Genomic DNA, 23,559 nt, shown 5'->3' on the forward strand with positions numbered 1-23,559 from the left:
CCCTTAGTACTGTAGAGCTACTGAATACATTATTCCACACACACAGGCACGCAGAGCCCCAGTCATGATGCGGTTGCATGACATTACACTCTATAAGTAGAGATCGATGGGCTGATGTTAGTGATCCATCTGCTTCCTGTTTGAAGTGTGCAGGCAGTTTGTCCCGGAGGAGCTGACCTTATAATCGCCTGACCCAAAGCCCTGCGCCCTGTCAGACCAGCTGAGAGATACATCTGTCAGGAGACACTAATGCTACTCTCTCTCTGTGTGTGTGTGTGTTTGTGTGTGTGTTTGTGTGTGTGTGTGTGTGTGTGTGTGTGTGTGTGTGTGTGTGTGTGTGTGTGTGTGTGTGTGTGTGTGTGCATATGCCACATGTTCTTAACACTGTTGCTTAGACCTACAGTATGCTGCTGATAAATTCATCTGTTTCTTTCTACAAAATCTGACCTTTCAGTTCCAGGTTCCAGCTCCAGGAGAAGCGAGAACATCTAAAGGTTTTTTTGGTGAAATCAATTATAACACCTTTGTGGCTCTCAGTTTTTCTAAAATGAGTTACAGTTAGAGTTTTCCCATTTCAGTTCACTGTTGTGAAGCCACGGTGCGGCAATAGGACAGCAGAGTTGTTAAAAATAGGACTTTTATGATAACTGCATCTCCAAAGGCGCATAAAGTAGAATTTACTGGCCCGAGCAGACAGTGGAATGTGCACGATGGTGGCTAACACTCAGAATAACCTTTGATCTTTACGCACACACGTTGAGACTCGGCTGTGTTAGTCACCTGTAAATGTCGGGATGCACAATCATCACTCATGCAATGAAAAAGAAATGCCAGGTACAACGAGTGCCCTGAGACGGTCACAGAGAGGCACTCACACACACTCTGGTCTTACCTGTGGCTGTAACTGAACAAAACAACAGAAAACATCTTACAACACTGACTCATGTGAGGTAGTATACTGGCATCCTTGTAAGTACTTTTATCACTGTATAACAGTATATTAATAAGGAGTTAATTCATAATATAAGGATTAAAGCTAACTCATAGTGTCGTTTTTTAAATTTTACTTTTTCTCTTCAGTTGTTAGTATTTCCCAAACCAAGCTGAATTTTTCTCTATACTTTTTCTATCCATAGCCTAATGATGAGATAATCAATGCTCATTCAAAACCAGCTCAGAAATTAATCAAATATATTTTTAAGTGTCCTTCTACACATTTGTGCATCCATACAGTCAGACATTTTGTCTTAAAAATATAATTTCCTAGATCTGGAACCGTATTCCAAGAAATAATTTCCATTTACCACCTTAAAAAAGTGACCCATGCTTGCTAAAACACAAGTTTACAGAGTTCTACCACCACGCTAGCAGCTTTGTGAGGCTGTAGTGTAAATGCTAATGACAGCATGCTAAGATGCTTGCCGTGACAATGTTAACATGCTGATGTTTAGCAGGTGTAATGTTGACCATGTTAACACTCACACAGTGAGCATTAGCACAGAACACAGCTGGGGCTGATAGGGATATGTTGTAGATCAATGGTCAGAAATCAAAGTAAGCTCTTGGACAAATTGAAACCTTGACCTGGTGATGGTGCTAGAGCCTATATGAAAAGTTAATGAGTCACCAAAATGATTACAATTTAATCTGAGGGCAACATGAAGGTCTGAACCGAATTGTATCACAATCCATCCGATAGTTATTGAGAAATTTCAGTCTGGACCAAAGTGGTGGAGTGACCAACCCTGCCATGCCACTAGCATGGCGAAAAAATACAAACATTTTGAAGTGACAGAATGTGTTTACATATATTAGCATAAGAAAACATTTATTATATAAAAGACAGAATGGCAGCACATTCCTTTCACATTTTATAGCAAAATTTGGCAAGCCTGTCACACGAGGTAATCTCTGGACTTTTTGTAATGTTACCCAGTAGCACAAGTTTTATTTACTGATTGTAAAAGTTTAAAGGTCATTCTGCCATCCCACCTCCTCCCTTTGATTTCCCTGGATCCCCTGAGAAGAGCAGCATCAAAGCCTCGCCTAGATCAACTCATTAAGGGGCTTCCCTCTGATCACAGCCCTGCACAGCTCTTCAGCTTCAAGTGGAGCACTCGCTCTCTCATGCAAACACACTGAAAACATTCAACACACACATACACATCATCCACGAAGACAGAGACAACCCGGCGTTCAAAAGCACCAATTTAGAATTGCCCGGTTTTAGCAAAAGACATGTTATCTGAAAATGCTTTTTAATAGAGGCAAGATGTAATCTTATCTCCGCTTCCTGTACCTCTGTTTTATATCTGCTTAGCTGTCATGTTTAAATTAATAAGACATATATGTATTTAAATGACTGTAGTTATCTGTATAGTCTCCTCTAGATGAGAAACACTTACACTTCAACTTATTTTAAGGTAACAAAAACATCACGATTCTTATTTCCAGGTGATTTTACACTAATTAATTCATACCTATGAATATTATATTCCATTTCTAGATTCTCCTAAATGTAACACACTGGACCTTTAAGGTTCATTTTTTAAAACTTTTTCTGGGGTTTTGTATCTCTTCAGGACCAAACTTTGTCTTCTGAATAATTCCATTGGATGTGAAGCTATGGAAAAAGCCAGTAAGTGGACCTTGAGATTTTATTATTTATTTTTTCATTTTACTGTACTTTTTTGTTGGTCCCAGTTTCTCTCAACCTTCCTTATTGACTTGACTTCAGTTAGTGATTAAAGCTACTCCCAGAATGCCAAATTATTTAAGTTTGGTAGTGAAATACTAATATGAGAGGTACGTAGAAGTGATAAACATAATAACAGAAAAATAACCTGTTCTATTACAAAAAAATGCTAAAGTTGTGTCTGATTCTTCCCTCATTATTCACAAATGTACACTGACACGCTGCAGTGCTGCATCGCCTCGTCTACAACAGTTTTCTGTCTGTATGATTGGTGCGAAGAAAGAAGCACTTTGTTTTCATAGACTGACACCAACATCTGACACTTGCTGTTGATGTTTCAGGTCACTGACACTTTCTCCTGCGTCACACTCCTGCCGGAAATATTGTGATGTTACACCATCTCTGTTTGTCCATGGATGAGGATGAAGTTTAACAAAAAGGAGCACAGACTGCAACGTACGCCACCAGTAGCTGATGTGAACATGTGTTTTAGGATTAAGATTTTTTCCATTAACACTTATCAGTGGAAGCACACAAAGCCAAAATATGAATATTCATAGACGCTGTGAAGTCATCAAATGAAATATTCAACACATTCGGGATATTCAAAGAGTCTCCTAATGAAGGGGGCAACATTGCTCTGGTAAATCAGAGACCTGCAGGCACTTTGTGAATCTAGTTCAAGATGAACATTAATTCATCAGGATTATTTAGAATTCATGTGGCGACAACAGCCCCTCTGCATTTAAACCGTACCGACACTCACAAACACACACACACACACACACACACACACACACACACACACACACAAACACGTCATCTTTATTTTCCTGTTTCTATTAAATGCTACACAATAACACACCATGCTTTCTCATTTGGACACCTTGACCTCCATTTTCGCGAAGGTGCTAAGTTGGTAAAAACAGGAATGCAAAAGCGACATTTTCATCGGACATTTTTTGCACTCTCCATTTAGGATGAGAAGGCAATTTGTGCGTGTAAACTGTGAACGCTGCCAGAGCTATTGTACGCTGCCACAAAACAAGACGGTGTTGTACGGAAAACATATTAAATAAATAGAAGTCAAAAGCATCTGCACACTCATCCTTTCTGCAGACAATTTATTTCTGAAGGTTTTTTCGGTCAAAGTGGCATCATCAATTATCTATCAGCACTCCTGACGTGATGGAAGATAACTGCAAACACTCAAGAATAGCAGCGCATTAGATAAAAATGTGCACACTTCCAAATGTTTCCTAGAAAGGTAATGTAATGCAACTGTAGGACTTCACCAAGAGAGACAAAACATAGAAATGTATAATGAAAGCCCCAAAAACGTGGTTTCTGACCTTAAATATTTCTCTGTAACAATAAATATATATGACTAAATAAACAACCATCAAAGTTAAAGTTGGGGATAAAACTTCATTCTTTATTAAAGGGGCACAAAGGGGAAGTTCAATGTACTGAGAAAAAATCTTCTTGGACTCAACCTGAGACAACAAATTTACAACAGAACTTGGGGTGCAGAGTTTGAAAGACACAGTCGGTTACCAGACAGGGGAGGGTCTAGTTAAAGACACTATCCAGTTGCATTGTAGGAAATGTAGGATCCAGTGTTTTTGAGCCACTGAAGTCAGTATGAGCCAAGCTAGCAGCTCTGTGAGGCTCTACTTCAGCACACAGTTATGCTTCAAGCTACTGTCAACCATAATAGTATGCTGATGTTTATGTTTACCATGTTCATCATATTAGTTCAGGTTGTTAGTATGTTAACATTCACCGATTAGCACTAAACGCAAAGTATAGCTGAGGCCGATGGAAATGTCATTAGTTACTACATACTGCACGTATTTGGTTAAAGTAGTTCATGGTAATCCATCGGTTATCATGTCATGGATCAAAGTGGTGCACTGACTGACATTGCCATCCGTAGAGCAGCATAGTGTGGCTAAATGCTAATAAAGAAACATAATTGGCATGAGATCGAGCAGAATGTCTTGAAAAGTTTGTTTATTGCCCATCAAGAACGTCACTAGAACATCAGAGAGACCCAAGACTTTCATATTCCATATTTGCATGTAATGTCATGAACACTACTAATTGATTGTCTGATTGATTGATAAGTTGTGCTGTACACTCTGAATTTCCCTTCATAAAAGAGTCTCCTCGGCATAAAATGGTAAAAAAAAAAAAGCTTCCCTTCATCACCACCTCACTTTCTGAACACCTCTAATTCCTACCTGTCGCCTCTCTGCTCCCACCATCCTCACCCCCAAACTCTCTCCTCACACTCTTTCTGTCTCCTGCTTCTTCCTTCCTCTAAACCCATCTCTCTCTCTTTGTGTGTCTCTCCTCTCTCATCTTTGGTCCTCAGCCAATCGTTTCTCCCCCACTGTTCCACCTCTCCCTCCCCCACTTCCTTCCTTTCTTTCCTCCTTTCTTTCTTTTCTTGTCGGCCTCCTCCCCACTGCCCTACATTTACTCTCTTCTTTTCATTCTCTCTATTACACTTTCCCTCGCTCCGTCTCTCTCGCTCTCACTGATATCCAGCACGCAATAGAGTGAAAATCAGAGGAAAGTGGAGGAAGTGTTGAGTTTGCTCCGGAATGACAAGACATAAAGGAGGGGATTTTGGGAGAGGCGATTAGCGGAAAGCAAAACAAAAAGCCCCTTGTCAATCTAGCTTATAATTCCATTAAAAATGTACATGTGGTCGTTTACTTTGAGAAAAGCTCTTATAATTGGCCCCAGCAGTGGCATTGGGAGTGTGTGTGTGTGTGTGTGTGTGTGTGTGTGTGTGTGTGTGTGTGTGTGAGGGGAAGGAAAATACAGTTTATGCACACATGAGCAGGTGTTTATCTGCACTTTGTAAATTTTTTCTATGTGCATGTTTACTGATTTTTGTCTTTGTGGATCTGGTGTGTGCATGCGTGTGTGTGTGTGTGTGTGTGTGTGTGTGTGTGTGTGTGTGTGTGTGTGTGTGTGTGTGTGTGTGTGTGTGTGTGTCCGTAGGCTGCATGCTTCAGGAGTGTGTGTCAGTCTCAGCTTTCGGTTTTGGCATCCCCTGTGCAGGTTGGGATTTAAACAAAAGAGGAGGCGAAGCTGGAGTTGGACCCTGCTGACACCTGAATCCTTCTGATGCAAACAGAGACTCACACACACACACACACACACACACACACACACACACACACACACACAGACACACACATACACACATACAAACACATACATACACAGAAATCTGCAAACAAGTGTGTTATCTATGCCCAAGGCGCAAGGGGAGGGCTGGGAAGACACGCTAAGAGACGGGAGAAGATGGCGAAGTGGGAGATGAGCAATTGGGAGGGGGAAGAAGAAGGCGTGTGTGTGTGTGTGTGTGTGTGTGTGTGTGTGTGTGTTTGTGTGTGATTGTGCAGGAAAAGCAGGAGACAGAGACAGACGGGGACGAAGAGAGCAATAAGTAGATGATGAGCAGGAGTGACCGCAGCAGATGTTGACTGTCCTCCATCTGCCACATAACTACATCCGACATACAGTAAAACACACACACACTGACATCACACACACACACACACACACACACACACACACACACACACACACACACAGGAATGGAAAGAGAGAGGGATATACAACAAAACAAAAAAAAATATTTTAAAAAAGTGACTCCAATCACTTAGTGACAGTCCACATTTCTGTTTTTCATCCACTTTTCATTTTTTCCCCATCTCTCTCCTCCCGGGCTTTTTTCCTCTGGGAATGATGAGAGATGCAGCTGGATATACTCCCCCCCCCCATTACACACATGCACAAACACTCTCTCCCTCTCCTCCCTCCTCTCTCTCTCTCTCTCTCTCTGTCTATCTGGCACCGAGGAGAGGTAAACAGGGGAGGAGATCTCATTTGGTTCCTGAACTGTTGCAGCACTCAGTGCTGCCACACACACTCTCTCTCTCATTCAATTTCTCTCATAGACACATACACACACACACACACACATATATATATATGCACACACACACACTCACACAGGGGTCTTGGCAGCAGAAGATCCCTAACAGTCCTGGATTGGTCTGGACTCACACCTGCCAGCACAGACTGAGCAGCGCTTAAAGAAGAAGAAGAAGAAGAAGAGAAGAAGAAGAAGAGGTGATACGGGAGGAGAAAAGAGGGCGAAGAGGATAAGACGAGCGTGTCGTTTTCTGTTTGTTGAATCCCCTGGATCGAGCCCCCAGCTGACGATGGAGAACACATGAGGAAGAGAGAGAGATCTGTGGGGACACATTCAGGGGAAAAATGCTGCTGAGTAAAGTTTGTGGATATTTCTAGAGGGAATTATTAGCCCTTGAACTTTGGGGAAGAATCACAGAGGAAGGTCGACTGTGTGCAGATTGCCAAGAGAAAAAGGTGAGAACGCTTTTAGAAAATTCTCAACGAGTCTTGTTTGTTATTTCGAAAGAAAAAAGGGGATAATGTCTTATTTTGAAGGTAAGAGCATGTTGTGCTATTTTTGATACTTTTCCATTTTAAGAGAGCAAATAATCTATTACAATCATTTCTCAGTAGGACAGCTTTCTGAACATTTGCTCTTTTCAGTCCAGAAAGTTGGATAATGATCACGTCTCACTGTATGTTACAGTCTCCAACAGTGATTCTGGCTGACCTGTTTGGAACGCCCTCTACCGCTCTTTTCAATATTGATTCCATAAGCATGTAAGATCAATAGATACATCATGTGTTTAATCAGTCTAGCTAAAATCAATGAGATTTCCAGGAACTGTCAGGAAACGTCTGCTTGCTTTTGATTGGTCTCATACATGGAGCTTTGCATCTCTGAAACTTTGTGATGACTATAATGGACGTTACATTTGGAAATAACTTCAACTTTGCTTTAATGAGTTTGAAAAAGTAAAGTAAGGCTTCTGAAAGTAATTGAATTTTTTTCCGTTTCCAATCGTCTCTGTTTCCTGTCCAAAACCAGCAGGTGAGACGTCGGGCAGACGGGCAGCAGCATGGCAGCCACCAACCATTCTTCCTGCCACCTTTTCCTCTTCTTCCTCCTCCCTTTCCTTGTAACTCAACCTGCCCTTACCCAGGACGCATCTGTCACCACGGTGACAGTAACTGAAGGTGACCAGTTCGTCGTCCCCACCACACTGGCCAACCAGACAACTCCCAGCTATGTGGAGACCACTCAGAACACTCCTGCAGAGACAGGTCTGTCCACTCCCACCAGTGGCGGAGACGCAGACGACGAGGACGTCCCCCCATCTGGCGGTACACGTTGCCAGGGTTACTACGATGTGATGGGCCAATGGGACCCACCGTTCAACTGCAACGCCGGCGTCTTTCTGTACTGCTGTGGTACCTGCTTCTATCGCTTCTGCTGCCAGTTCCGCCAGCAGCGGCTGGACCAGAGAATCTGCTCCAACTACGACACACCAATCTGGGCCAACACCGGCAAGCCTGTGGCCACCATCACCGAGGGCCAGGAGGACCAGGAACGGGACCGCACACACCTCATCGTCTACATCATCTGTGGAGTGGTGGCCATCATGGTGCTGGTGGGCATCTTCACCAAACTGGGCCTGGAGAAGAGCCGTGGAGGAAGTGGAGGAGGAGGAGGAGGAGGAGCGGGGGCGGGGCACACTGACCTTAACTCCAGGTGAGGAGCATGAGGGTGTGTTTAAGTGTGTGTGTGTGTGGAGGCGGTCTGTACTGTCAACAACGTTTCATATAGATAATAGTTTTAAGCAGAGGTGGATAAAAGTTTGTGTGTTTGTGAATGCATGTATGTGTGTATTTGCATGCATGTGTTTTCTGATGCATTGAAGGGATGTTGGAAAGTTGGAAATTCTGACTCAGAACAAAATTTGTGAACACAGAGTAGAACATTTTCAAGATGCAGTTTCGTGTTTCATCAACATGTGAACACAAAACCTGCCAGCTTGGAATTTACAACTTCCAACTTTGAATGTGTGTCTGTCGGCCTACTAACGTGTGGCGTGTGTATGTTTGCTTGCGAATTAACCTCTAAGCCTTTTCTAACAACAAGTAACCAAGTGTGATGAGCTTATCCCAACCTCTCAAAGCCTTTTAGAGCAGAAGTTGATCACTTTGTCCTGGAGGTGTAACTGAAATGTTTGTCGACTTTGTGTCGGAGAGAAGGAGGACTGAATAACTGACAGAGAAAGTTGGTTGATCTTAACATGGTAATTTAAGATAAGTGTGTAACGCGTTGTGCTCTTACAAGCCATGTCTGAGTCACTGATCCAGTGTGTGTGTGTGTGTGTGTGTGTGTGTGTGTGTGTGTGCATGTTGTGGGTGAGACCATACCTGTATGGTACAAGCTCATATGTACCCCTACATCACATATATATAATACCCTTATTTTGATTTTTCTCATATTTTTTAATGTTTCTAATTTTGCATTGTTCTTCATTTTCATTTCCTTGTGCTTGTTTCTCTCAATTTTCTTTTCTTTTTCATATGCTTTTGTATTTCACCCCTTCTGTACCATTTGCTTTGCTTGTAAGCATGACTTATATTTGAAATAAACAAAAAAAATGAAAAAGAAAAATCAAGTTTTTGCTGCAGCAGGTGTACAGTAAGTGTAAAGCACTCTTGAAGGATGATCGTCTTTGTGCAAGAATCCCATCTTCCTGTTTCAAGTTTGCCTCACAAGGTTTTCCAGTGAGCACGGGTCAAATCACGTCTTACACTTTTGGATGTGAAACAAATAATTAATGGACTGAGCTGTCACTACATTTTGTCTCCATTAGCTGACAAAAAGATTATTTTCCACTTCAATGAACTCACAACCTTGTATTGAAAAAAAACATTTAGCATTTATACTCCCTCTATTGTAAACGTAATCTCTTGCTCTCAAGCATGCACACACACATGTAAACACACACTCTCGCTGCAGTGGGGTTCGATATGTGGTCCGGGGTTCAATCTGTTCGCCTCAGGAAATCATTACAGCAAACAGCGCACAGCATGGGCTCAAATTTCCCCGCTTTCATTCCAAACTATCTAACCCTCGCTGGCTGCCTCTCCTTATTCTCTTTCTAGAGCTATTTCTTCTTATCTCACCAAGCTTCTTGTTTTTGATCTCATTTTCTTCCACGAATCTCTGTTTCATCACGCGCCACTTGTTTCCCTCATGCTGGGTTTTCTTTCTCACAAATTACAATGTTCATGTTACTCAAAGTCCTCCTCACTGGCCTCCCTCTACGTCTCCTCTGTCCCTCCTCCTCCAGCTATCATCCATCCTCTTTCTTTTCATACCTTTTGTCTCTCCTCTGGGGCCCAAAAAGCTGAGGCAGGGGTCAGTTTCAACCACTCACATCTCTCTTTTTCTTATGCCTGTGTGCCGGCAATAGCTGTGGCCGGAGGCATTATGTTTCCGCGTTGTCTGTTGGTCTGTACGTCCCATTATTGTGAACGCAATGTCTCAGGAACGCCTCGAGGGAATTTCTTCAGATTTGGCACAAACATCCACTTGGACTCAAAGATGAACTGAGTAGAATATGGTGGTCAAAGGTGACCTTACAAAACACATTTATGGCCATAACTCAAGAATTGATGCTGTAATTATGACAATTTCACACAGATGCTTAATGGGACATGAAGGGAACGATGAAGTGATGAGATTTTTTTCCCCAGGACATCATAATGTCCAAAAACACTTTCTGGCCATTATTCAACACCATAACTCAGGAACAGAAGGGGAGATTGTGACCATATTTTACAGTTGGTCGGACACTAAATTGTGACCTCATAATAGTTCTTTTAAAAATAATTGAAAAGACCAGTGTGTAGGATTTAGTGACATCTAGCGGTGAAGTTGCAGATTGCAACTAACTGAACACCCCTCCCGTCTGAATAGCTGGTAATGAGAACAGACTGTGAAGTGTGTAGGAGAAACTACGGTGGCCATTAAAATCAAGAAAAACACGAAAGGCCATATCTACAGCCAGTGTTTGGTCCCTTCGGTTGGACTCTATTGAAGGAGACCTGCAGTGTCTGTAGATAAAGTAAAAAAAAAAACACAATTCCTATATTCAGCTGATTATACACTAAGGAAAACATTCCCATGAATATTATACTCAATTTCTGCCAATAGATCCTCCTAAATGTCACACACTGGACTGTTAAGAATGAATTGGGGAATTCCAGATTTCACACACATGGTGACTGGGACGACACGATAAAACAATAAGTAGGACATTACGCACTTTCATCTTTTCCAACACCTCCATTCTTCCTTTCACTTACTGCCTCATTCTGAATTTAAAGCGACTCCAAACAAGGTACTGGAGCGGACCTTGTTAGTTGTGATACACCTACAGCTCATATAGCCGTTGCCTCTAAAAATGCCAGGAGAGAACAAAAGCACCACATTTTGTATAGCTATACTATAAGAATCCATCTTTATATACAGTACATGTTTATCTATTTAGCCAATACATCTATGATAATCCTTCATCAGTCAGTTCAAACATGTACATTCACAGAAATTAACTCTTTAAAGTCTTCAGTACATACATTATGAGTCTGGACAGACATGGATATAAACTGGAACTTAACTGGTTGGTACAGGCATACAACCGCGAGGCGGTAATTCTGGTTTCTCCATCTCTTCCTCTGTTTCACTCTTCACTCACTATTTCACCTTTCTTGTCTCCTCCGCTCCTCCTTCCCATATTATTTTGTGGTTTCTTTGGGCCTTTTAAATTGAGAAAGTGGACACACTCCTCCGTCGACCAGCAGCTCTGCCTGTGCGTCTACCATTAACCTGAGCAACAAGAACTCATTCGGCGGATAACACACAGCCAGGATTAATATTTCCTGCAGGGTAGCACCTCACTGAAATAGAAACACTCCGGCTGCATAAACACCCTCCCTCTGTGAGCCCATCTCAACAGATTACCGCTCCTCCTTGCGATTAAACAAATTTCACCAAGATTACAGCTTTACCGTTTCTGGACTGCTCTGCCTGCACGCTCATTTAGTTATTAGCACGCTGACATAAATCCCTGGTCCAAAAGTATACGTGCAACTAAGACCTCATGTACTTGCACGCACTTCATGAGGTGAAATACATAAATGTGTACATATGCCCACCCCTATTCGAGTTGGATATTGATGTGGCGAAGCTCAAAAAGCAACTTCTGCACTCTGCCATGCACCTGCTCTTTTTTTAAAACTCCTTTCTTTCCTTCCCACCGTCTTTTTCTTCGAGCAGAGGATGATTAACACTCTGAAATCCCACCAGTTCTTCCGAATCAGCTTTGAAAGTTAAAATCCAAAGTGATCCTCCTCTCAGATTACCCTCCTCCTGCGCACACATACACCTTCTAATACACGCCCCCCCACCCCACCTCTTCTTCCAACCAAACCAGGTTCAGTGTGTTTGCATGCTGCAATAATCTTCAGCCAACAAAAGGAACGGAGAGCGCCGCCTTAGGTCACACATGTCACGTCTAATGAAAGGCCTCAACCGGAGAGGGGCTGGCTTTACACCCAGAGAGTAAACAAACACAGATGACCTTCATGATATTACACACACACATACACACACACTTGCACTCACAGTGATTTATAGTTCAATTAACAACAAGAATGATAGTGGTGGCATTTAGGCTGCGTGAGTATGGTTCAGATCACCACAGTGCGAGGTCAGGATAGCCAGCAGGCGACATGAACTGCAATACAATTTTCAAGTGTGAGAGGCCAAAGAGCAACATGGTGGCAGCGGAGGTCACATGGTTCAAAGAAAGTGTGTGTGTAAATGTGGGCAAGTACATTAATGCGAGAGAGTCAGAGAGAGAGAGTGTGTGTGTGTGTGTGTGTGTGTGTGTGTGTGTGTGTGCGTGCGTGCGTGCGTGCGTGCGTGCGTGCGTGCGTGTGTGTGAATGTATGTATCTGGCCATTTGTGTGCCCCAGCACTCATGATGCTGTCAACAGGAAAACCTTGTATCTCCAATTATTAGACAAATATTCACAAACTTCTTGGTTTGGTAATGTCCAAAATTTCTCTTCTTGAAGCTAAAACTACTATGTTTTTTTAACCGCATCACACTACATGCATATAGATCTGCATGTGTGTCTGCATTGGCAGTTTATCTCCAGTCTGTGTGTGTGTGTGTGTGTGTGTGTGTGTGTGTGTGTGTGTGTGTGTGTGCAGTGCAGTGGGCTTTTTAGCCATCATGTTATGTAATGAAGGACACTGTCACTTAAAGGGTTTGACTGCTCTGCCCTGATTCAAGTCAGACAGATAAGCAATACTCAATATAGTGGGTGCAAACATATGGGCCACAATTGCACGCAACAAATGGGATCCCTTTTCCATTTCACCCTCTCTCTTTCTCTCTGAAACACACATCATAATGACACCAGGATATGGTGTTATGGATAATATATCAAGGGCATTTTGGGCCTGTTGATGTGATTTTAAGCGACAGTTTGGTCCTTTTGGGGAAAATGGTGCAATTCTATTGAGCTGGAAAATCATACTTTTGCACTGACTATACCCTTAAATATATCAGTTCAATGCATTCACTCACCACATCTTCAGGCTGTGTTTTCATATGGTGATTCCACTTTCTAATATGACATGCTTTATAAAGGTTAATTAATGCAACGTTTGGTCATAGGAAATCCCTTTAGCTGGCGCAGAACCTTGCCCAGTACAACTTGCTTTGTTTTTTTGATAGCTCTTTAATCTCTCTTGATGGCTTATTAGAAAGCGAGAAACTCATGACTCTTCATAATGACTTCCATTTATAACTGCAGACTTGATGACTTATTAGAAAGTGATAAAGTCATTGACAAAGGGTCATGAGTCTCCCAGTTTTCAATTCGATATCATTAGGTCTGCAGTTACAGAAGTTAGTAAATCATAGTAAAGAGTTCTTCCATTACCGCAATCTGCGGGGGACTGCAATTATAGGGATTTATGGTAATAACTCTTTAATAAAGGGGTTTTGTTAGGCTGGTCTACAGCCCTGTAAGTGGTTGAACAATTACTGTATGATGAATTTAAAACAAAATCACAGGAAGTTATGCTTGAAGATAATACACACCAGCAAGAGGGATTTTTCACAACCTGGCAACCATAAACCTGTCAATAATAATGGCTAACTATTAATATATCATTAAAAGATCATTCATTAACCATTGATGAAGCCACTTAACTAATTAACCCTTTGTAAGGGTCTTAGGAAGTAATTTCTTCTCTCTCAGAATGCACTAGAGACACCACAGCATTGTTATCAAATATGAAGTTTAATTAAGTTTTCTGTTGTATGAAATGGTCGGGAACATTTTGTGGGGATGTGTACTTAACAGCTCCAGCTCAGTACTGGACTACAAGATCCCTAAGGTGGATCCACAGACATCAAATCAATATAAAACCTCCAGTTTGGGGAATAGCGACATTATCCTATACTCAAGTGACAGAGAGCAGAGACTGAGTTAGTGTGTCTTCAAGCATTTTTTAGATGTTAATTATTACAAATAACATTTGTAAATAGGAGGTCGGGTGTGCTTACAGTGCCATGTAATGATGATGTTCTCCATAATTTTACTGTGACTTCCTCTAGTTTTAAGTAAGAGTGAAAAAAGACACTCCAGGCAGGAAGCAAATCACACCAGTGTAAGCCTTAAACACCTGCCATGTGAGAAAATACGTTTGCACTAAGAAAGCAAGTTTCCTCCACAACTTTCTTAGCTCCCCTCCGTCTCCCCTACCTTCTGATCACCTCCAGGTCGAGTTGTCACTCTCTATCAACTCCTACCTGTCACCAGTGTGTGTGTGTGTGTGTGTGTGTGTGTGTGTGTGTGTGTGTGTGTGAGCATGTCTGCATGCATGTACGCTTGCAAGTAAATGTGTTCAAGTGTGCACACGTATGCATCTCCATCACCACTTGCCGCAATTCCTCCCAAAGTGAAAGGACATATAAGTTGACAGCTTCCTGCTTGCATCAGATGTGACAATTCCCTCCCTCCAGCTGCTTTACCTTCCTCTCTCCTCTTCTACTTGCTCCTCCTCAGTCCTGCCGGGCTTCACTGGGCCCACACACACTTAACTTTGGGTCAGCGCCCACTGACTCAAGGGGTTTGGCTGTGTGTTGTTTCTGTGTTTGTCTGTTTATCAGGGTGATGCTGAAAGCGTTGACATATGAGAAGTTGAAAGATTGGCAGCTTTTTATCTGTCACAACTTGAAGGTGCCATTTCCATTTTTAAGTCTGTGTAAAATAGTTGATTTCAAGATAGAAGTTTTGTCTGTCATAGTCAAACCCATATCAGTCACTAGTGAAGTTCATAAGACCAGCAGACACACAGTGAGTTGGCCCCTGTAGCTCCATTTCATCCTTCTTCCAAACTTCTAATGGGCCATCTGTCTACAGCTTCAAGCAGGCATGAAAACCAGCTAAAAACAACCCAGATAACTCTGTTAGCTACTTGGAAACTTTGAATTTAGCACAAAACTGCATTTCTTCCATTTTCAAGGTGGCTGAAAAAAGGAAAAATCACTTGGCAGCCTCTGTGCCAGAGGGAAAGGCTAAGTGAGCTTGTTAGTATGAAAACACTCAGATGATACCTGGATCAAACTGCTGAATAATACCCTAGAAATCTACAGTATATAGTAGGATACTTGAGGGCTGAAAATCACCATTCCACGTTTCTTTCATTTTCAACGTGGTGTAAGAAAAGAAAAAACAGCTCAATATACTTTAAGACCTTTCAAAGTGTTTTATGTTCTCAGCGATGTTTTTTCGGTCAAATGTTTAATGTATGTTTTCTGGGTATCAGTGGCTGAACTGATAGTTACCATTCAAACTGCATTTGAAGCGTCCACCTCCCGTATTCTTTAACCGTTTGAACTGTAAAGATAGCCCTTACTCATTACCAAAGTCACATCAAGGGATATACCCTGAGAACATAGGGATTTTTCAAGGTAACTGAAAAAATCAGAAGGGGAAAGCTTTTTTTTTTTTTTTAGCATAAAACCACAAACACTGGGATTCTGCCTGCATGGCGACTGTGGCTCAGAGGCAGAGCGGGTCGTTCCTTAATCGGAAGGTTGTGGGTTCGAAGTATCCTTGAGCAAGATACAGAACCCCAAATTGCTCTTGATCATGTTATGTGCCGTGCATCGGTGTGTGAGTGTGTATGAATGTTAGTTTCTGTTCGATGTTGTTCTGTTTCAGACTTTGCCATCAATGAGTAAATGTGTGTGAAAGGGTGAATGTGGCATGTAGTGTAAAAGCGCTTTGAGTGGTCGGAAGACTAGAAAGGCGCTATACAAGTACAGGTCTATTTACCATTTACCATCTAAGAGCTGAACAATAACCCATGTAGCTATGTAAGCTACTTGAAAACTGAAAAATCATTACATGTGTCTCCATTAATCCTGTTTGTCATGCATATTACAATCACAGCTCTCTATGTCTTGAGAAATGAGCAGTCAGATGTAAATGTAGGTGTAAATGCACATGAAAAGCATGTTTGACTTTCATTTATTTGGTGCACAATTAGAGTGTACAAGCAGAAAGGTTTCCATCAAACTAATTGTCAACCTTGTTTTTTAAAATAAATGTTTGCTACAGACTGGCTGTATAGCAGCAGTTTTAATTACTTCATCAGTTTAGTTGTGTTAACCTTCCCTTGGGCTAAGGCTACCAGTAGTCAACATTATTTTTTTAGAAAATTATCTCACCTAAATGCTGAATGTTAAAACATGTATAATTAATTTCCGAAGTATCATCTTAGTGCAGAAACACAAAACTACTTCTGTGTCCACTGTTCACAGGGTGTGCGTGCGTGCGTGTGTGTGTGTGTGCGGTTAAGATGTAAGCTGTCATCTTCTCAGTCTTTATCAGTAATCGTCAGTGACAGCGAAGCTGATTTTAACTGTATCTTTGATGAAAAGAGGAACGATGATTGACACGGGAGCAATGACAACAGAGGGGAAATAAAGAGATTGTGACACGGAGATATCTGACACAGTCTTTTTACTTTCGGGTGGATTATCTGAAAGCTTTGTTTTCATAGATAAACCTCATGAATGATGGTGTCTGGAGAAACTGGGATGTGGTTTTGGCCTGAACACGCGTATACACGCATCAGCCATTACATTATGACCACCTGCCATTTTGTGTAGTTCCCCTTTTTGCCACCAAAACAGCCCTGACCCGTAGAGGCATGGACTCCACTAGACCTCTGAAGGTGTGCTGTAGTATCTGGTACCAACACGTTAGCAGCAGATTCTTTAAGTCCTGTAAATTGTGAGGCGGGGCCTCCATGGATCGGAACAATGAAACAATGCTTAGGTAGGTGGTACGTGTCAAAGTAACATCCACATGAATGGCAGGACCCAAGGTTTCCCAGCAGAACATAGCCCAAAGCACCACACTGCCTCCGCCAGCTTGCCTTCTTCCCATAGTGCATCCTGGTGCCATGTGTTCCCAAGTTAGCCATGCACACGCATCCGGCCATCCACAAGATGTAAAGTAAAACGTGATTCATAAGACCAGGCCACCTTCTTCCATTGGTCCGTGGTCCAGCTCTGATGCTCACCATTGTAGGCGCTTTCGGCAGTAGACGGGTCAACATGGGCACCCTGACTGGTCTGCAGCTACACAGCCCCATACGCAACAAACTGCTCTGCACTTTGTGTTCTGACACCTTTCTATCAAAACCAGCATTAACTGTTTCAGCAGTTTGAGCTACAATATCTCGTCTGTTGGATCTGACCAGCCGGGCCAGCCTTCGCTCCCCACGTGCTATTGTATCCCACCAACTGACAGGTGCCATGATAACCAGATAATCAGTGTTATTCACTTCACCTATCAGTGGTCATAATGTTATGGCTGATCGGTGTAGTACGGAGATGAGAAAAACTAGAAAGGAGGAAGGAGACAATCACAGGCTGATGGATTGATGAGTCCAGTGGAGGGACTTCACTGACCTGTCCCCATGTGTTTTTATGTTCTGTGGCGGATAGTAGTGACTTTTATTGAGTGTAAACAGTGGTGCCAATTTTGAAAACTGTACTGGGATTTTGTCAGAAAAATTAAAAAAAATTTAATTTAACTGGAAGGCCAGAGACAAAACGATTATCTGTGAAAGTGCATCCACATGTGTAGTTACAGGATCAATACTGTGTGCATTAATGCATGAACAGGACATGAGAATGTACAGGAAACATGTACTGTGCTTAATGTATTCAGGACATTTTACATTTGAGTAATCAATAGTCATGCTGCAGAGACAGAGAGTGGATTCCTCTGTTTGGAGAGTTACACTAATATTAGTTGGAACTAATCACTGAGTGTGTGTTCTGATCTGGGTGGACTAATTGATTGTTACAGGACATTAGCAAAGTCTCATCTCAGTGTGGCTGTAATGTGATGGGAGAGCCGACGACCTCGCTGTTATATAACATGTTATCAAGTAATAAGGAATCGTGGGAGAAGTAACCTGGAGGTAACTTATGGAACATCAAGACCTACATATTTTATATAGGGCAAGTTTTTCTTGTTGCAGAAAAATTGAAATCATACAAATGCGTTTGTAATAATTACAGGACAAATTATACAATTTTCAGCAAAAACAAACCAAAACCGTCTTCTTGTTTGATTTTCATATCACGGGGAACCCTGGTAGCTGACAGTAGAGCGCCTATATTCGAGGGACCAGCCCTTACCACAGGGTCAAATCCAACCTGTGACCCTTTGCTGGTTTCATCCCCCCTCCCCTTTTATGTCTGTCTTCAGCTGTATCAAATTAAAGTCCAAAACAATTATTTAAAAAAAAAGTACTTTAACAGAGTAAAACATGGATATTTAAGGCCGTTATAGGAATGTTGGCTTGAATTGGACCCTTTTATGAGAAGAACTGTCTCAAAATATTTCAGGGACTGGAACTAATGTGTGCAAACTGGAGAATGATGTGAGAGCTGATTGAATTTGTGGTTATTGTTACAACTGAAATATCTCCAATTCCTGGAGGACTGATTATTGATTGATTTGATGGGACAAAGCATATCATTTTCTACATTTTGGCAGGATGTGATGTCAGCAACAAGCTGTCTGTTTATGATATATTGTGAGTGAAGCTAACAACATCTTGGAGATAAATGGCTCTAAGATGGTTAAAAAAAGCAGCAGCAGGATGACAAATTGACAGTATATAAAAACTGACCCAGTTCATTGATAATATCACTTCGTCATTGGCGGTCTCCACAAGCTATTTCTGTCAATCTACCCCACCCTGTCAGTGATAATCTTTTAACCAGCAGCGCGGCCATCTTCGCTCTTTCAAAGGCATCCGCAGAAACTCTCATGAAGCTCAGCCAATGCTCCATAAACACTACATAGCCTGGAGACAGGTGAAGTTTTTGTTGCAGATTAAAAGTCCAAATCAGCAAGTTGTTTGAGCGGCGAGCCAAGAGAAGAGTGCGTGGAGGCCCGAGGCGCTGTGCTGCAATGAGTCAGAGAGGGGATGAGGAGCAGAGAGATACTGGAGGAGAGGAAGACAAACGATATGATTTAAAGAGGGCGGGGGGGGCGATTTAGGGCTGAGTTTAGGTAAGGAGGGGGCAGAGAGAGAAAGAATAAAAAGACTGAAAGGAGAAATATTTAGAAAAATGAGATTTAGAAGGAGACAATTTCACGTCGTAATCTAATGCAGACTTTCACAAAGACACGCATGCACAGTGTATATAAAAGGATTGACAATAAGATGATTATCTGAATTGATTAGAATGAATGAATGAGTGAATATAATATTCTGCTGCAAAATAAGGATCCAGAAATAGAGTAAATGTAGCACAGTTTTTAGGCTCTTTTTCTTGTTGTACTTTATGTTTTTGGTGCTCCTTCCTTTGACATGTCTCCTTTACTTATTCTTTAGTTAATGATGATTTCCTACGTTTGCCAGAATTTCTTCCCTGAAACCCAAAAATGCTCCCAGAAAGACACAATCTGTAGCTATATTTTTAACAGAACTAAGGTGGATTACACACTCAAACAAACTGTACACACAAATACACCATTTTTGTACATGAGATACTTGTGGCTGATAAAACAAGCATGATTATAATATCTGACACCGAAAGTACTTCATGCCATCACCAAAGCCCCTGCAGGAGACACTTTGTGTGGCACCGTTACTCCCTGAGATCATCACACCCACAAACATTTTGTAGATGAGCAGAGAAGTGGCCAAAGGGACTCACTTTTCCATTTGGCAGGTTGAGTGTGAACAAGCTGCCCCTGGCTGTCGCTGTCAGGTCAGTCATACTTTAGGTTGTGTGTGTTTTGTGTACCTGTCCATATGTGTGTGTGTTTGTGTGTGTGTGTGTGTGTGTGTGTGTGTGTGTGTGATAGTAGGGGCTAAACACATGAGCCTTGTTAGCGAAACAGAGGCACCAGTGTTTGAATTATTGATCAAGGGAGTGAATACCATCAACACTGTAAATTCAGCAAATGCACAGGGAGCAGACACGTGTTTATTCAAAGTGATGAGTTTGCCTGTGTGTGTGTGTGTGTGTGTGTGTGTGTGTGCAGGTGTGCATATGTGTGTATGAGTATAGGTGTGAATGTGTGTGTATGTGCATGTATGCGTGAGTTGGTTGTGAGAAAAAAAGGGAGTTGTCAACAGCTGTGGGAAGGAGGTTGTAATCGTCGAGTGTGTTTTCAGCTAATAGTCAAATAAGATATATAGATGAGTGAATGTGTGTGTGTGTGTGTGTGTGTGTGTGTGCGCGCGTGTGTATGTGTATGTGTGTGTGTGTGTATGTAATGCTGTCATTCCTTTGCATTTCTTGCATCCAAACACAACAAGCCCTGGGTCCAAACATGACCATATTGCAGGAAATCTTGCCCGTATGTCGTTCAGCAAAAATGCCGCTAGTCAAATACAGCTGAGTGGAATGTATCGCAGAGGACACACACAACAAAACACACATAAACACACAGAAGGGAGATGAGCCGCTTTGAATAAAAAATTTGTCTCAGCAAGCACAAACTGACTAAATTAAAAGCAGTAATTCAGGAAGCTGACTATAAAATGCATGAAAAACATGAATGAACATAGAATTCTGTGATTCAATTTTATGGGTGTATTGAAATCAAACCTCTCTCAAATTTAAGGTCACATGACACTAATAGTTTAACTTCATCTTAACAAAGGCAGTGGCTCCAGTTGTCTCATATTGGAACTACAACACCTGAATTTGCGAGTGCATGTGTTCAGGATCAAGCTCAAGGTTATGGCTCAAACAGCCCTGCTTCATGCTAACACACTGTAACAGTCATATTAAAACCTATAACCAATCAATAATGGTTTTACAATAGGAAACTATGAAATTTAAATTGAACATCAAGTTCAAAATCATCCCAAAACTGGAACATGTTCATATTCAAGTATGTGGAAATCACAACCATTATGACAAGTGTCACTATTACTCTGCTAAACTTATATTATTTTTTAGCAGCTCCTTAAACCACCACTACCTTCTCTCTATGTGTTTAGTTTTTGGTAGTGTAGATTTAACAAAGATTTCATGTTCATATATTTTTTTTTAAGGCAGGATTCATTCTCCCAGCGGATTCTTGGAAAGCTTTCTCAAAGAGCAGAGCTTTTCCTGCCAAATCTAACTGCATAACTAGCTGAACAGCCCTAGAAACGATGGAAACCAAAAACCAAAGAAATCCTATCAAGATGGCTGTAAAAGGTCACTGAATATTGATATGACTGCAAGTGATGATTTCTGGTTATGTCTATTAACCTCTGTTAACCCAAACTCCACCACATACCCAACAAATGTAGAATTACACACTACCATCTCTTTTCACACGTACATAACTGCCTCCTGGGATGAAGGGATGTACTGTAACTGAACTGCGTGCGTTTGTGTGTGTGTGTGGAGGGGGGGGTTCCAGCTGTTCAGGAAAACCCTCACAGGGGACCAACAATGCACATCTTGCTAACAGAGGATGTTTGTTGTCTCATTCACTGACAGACTGATGTTTCAGAATCCAGCTGTGCAGCTACTCCAGTGTCAACAATTAGTCAGCAATGTTTCCGCTTCTTTTCTGTCAACCATTTGTTTGGGATTCAAACAAGTACAACATATCAAAAATTGGTGAAGCAATGCAATTTCATCTAAATGTGTAACCTTGATTCAGCCTGGTCTATCACTGGAGAGCAAACTACATGTTGAGCACTAATTTACATTCGTGTGTGTGTGTGTGTGTGTGTGTGTGTGTGTGTGTGTGTGTGTGTGTGTGTGTGTGTGTGTGTGTGTGTGTGTGTGTGTTGTTCTCCAGGACACTGACAGACCTGCTGAAGCAGCAGGGAGGTGAGGCGAGCACGGTGGAAAACGCCACGGCCAGTTCGCCCAACGGAGGGAGAGCCAACGGCATATCGGCCAGGATGCTGCGCAGCAGGAGTGGTGAGTGCTGAGAGAGAGAGCACATACACATACATAATACACAGGTACCTCCGGGATAACGCAGTACACTCGCAGTACTACTATCTGCATTAGAAAATCTCTACAGGTTGGCGTGAGAAAAACACAGTGAAATTGTGTGTGTGTGGTCAGTCATAAAACACAACTTTAGAGGAGCTCAACAAATGCAGGTTGGGTTCAGCTTGTTTTGCATGTTTCTCTTTTTAACAGAGGAGTTTTGAATCTACAGTTAAGGCTAAAACATTTACCCAGGATCAACAAATTAACCATCTCATATATCCATCCATCCATTATCCACACCCATCTAATGCAGGGTTGCAGGGCCGTAGCAACCAGAGATATAGAAACATAGATACCACATTCTCAATTTGATGTGTGTCTGCATATTCGCCATATTGGGGAGGTCTGCAGGCTCCCTACTGAGAAATCCAGGAGGAAATTTGTCCAGCATTAATATCTCTAAAAAGACATCTTCTACTTCTACCCAAATAAACATTTCAGAATCTATAAAAAATATGCAGATTTCAGGTTTCTTAAAATATCCCCAAACTGCTGACATTGCTCCTCCTTCATGTTGGGTCTGATACTGGTATCAGTATTGGTGCATCTCTAATTTTAAATGTTATGTCTGGGATACATTATTGGTGCTGGCTGCCTAGACGTATTTTAGGCAGGGCTTAGGGAAGAATGCAGAGTGAACAATAGAACTCCTCATCTGTAAGTAGAACACATGCTTGTTGCACGTGCAAAACTGGTGCACCACACACACGCACGCACGCACGCACGCACGCACGCACGCACGCACGCACACACACACACACACACACACACACACACACACACACACACACACACACACAGACATTAACTGTTTAATTAGTATGTTAATGTAAGCAGGCTGCACCCCTATAGGCAGCATGTGGTGTTTTCCATACGTCCTCTATACGTGCAGATACAGCGGTCTGAATATAACATTTTGACCAGGTGCACGCCACTCTATAGTATCACATTGTTAAGAGTGTCATCAGATTTTTTAAGTTTGAACCGTTGTTCAATTTGATTGTGATTGTGTGAATGTGTGTCCCCATGTGTATGCATGCTTGTGTGCCTGCAGATGAACAAGCAAGCGTGCATGTGTGTGTGTGTGTGTGTGTGTGTGTGTGTGTGTGTGTGTGTGTGTGTGTGTGTGTGTGTGTGTGTGTCACAGGGAGAGAATGGGGTGGAGTGTGTGATATGAGAGCACGCCTGCAGCGTCTACCTCTGATCTCTTGCAATGTAGAATTTCACACACTGCTAATGACATGATACGACATACTCAATGTGAGGGACGCTTTAATCCAGAGTGTTTCATTGATCGTATTCACT

At 41.9% G+C, this 23,559-nt stretch overlaps 1 protein-coding gene and 1 long non-coding RNA gene across 3 annotated transcripts in view; both read left to right on the forward strand.

Moving 5' to 3' along the window:
• The first annotated feature begins 721 nt into the window (after window positions 1-721).
• On the forward strand, window positions 722-3,790 carry LOC127373396 (uncharacterized). The gene is made up of 2 exons (XR_007886905.1): window positions 722-2,638; window positions 3,037-3,790. It is a non-coding gene; the product is annotated as an uncharacterized LOC127373396 (long non-coding RNA).
• Window positions 3,791-6,591: 2,801 nt separating this feature from the next.
• The window catches only part of shisa8b (shisa family member 8b), a 36,893-nt gene continuing 19,925 nt past the window's right edge, over window positions 6,592-23,559 (forward strand). The window contains exons 1-3 of one of the 2 annotated variants that reach the window (XM_051418101.1): window positions 6,592-7,111; window positions 7,686-8,369; window positions 22,052-22,176. In XM_051418101.1, coding sequence (XP_051274061.1) covers window positions 7,717-8,369; window positions 22,052-22,176 — 778 coding nt within the window. In that variant the 5' untranslated portion in view covers window positions 6,592-7,111; window positions 7,686-7,716. The remainder of the gene's footprint in view (window positions 7,112-7,685; window positions 8,370-22,051; window positions 22,177-23,559) is intronic. The other variant, XM_051418102.1, reaches the window with a different exon arrangement.

This window comes from Dicentrarchus labrax, unplaced genomic scaffold, assembly GCF_905237075.1.
Source record: "Dicentrarchus labrax unplaced genomic scaffold, dlabrax2021, whole genome shotgun sequence".
NCBI lineage: Eukaryota > Metazoa > Chordata > Actinopteri > Moronidae > Dicentrarchus > Dicentrarchus labrax.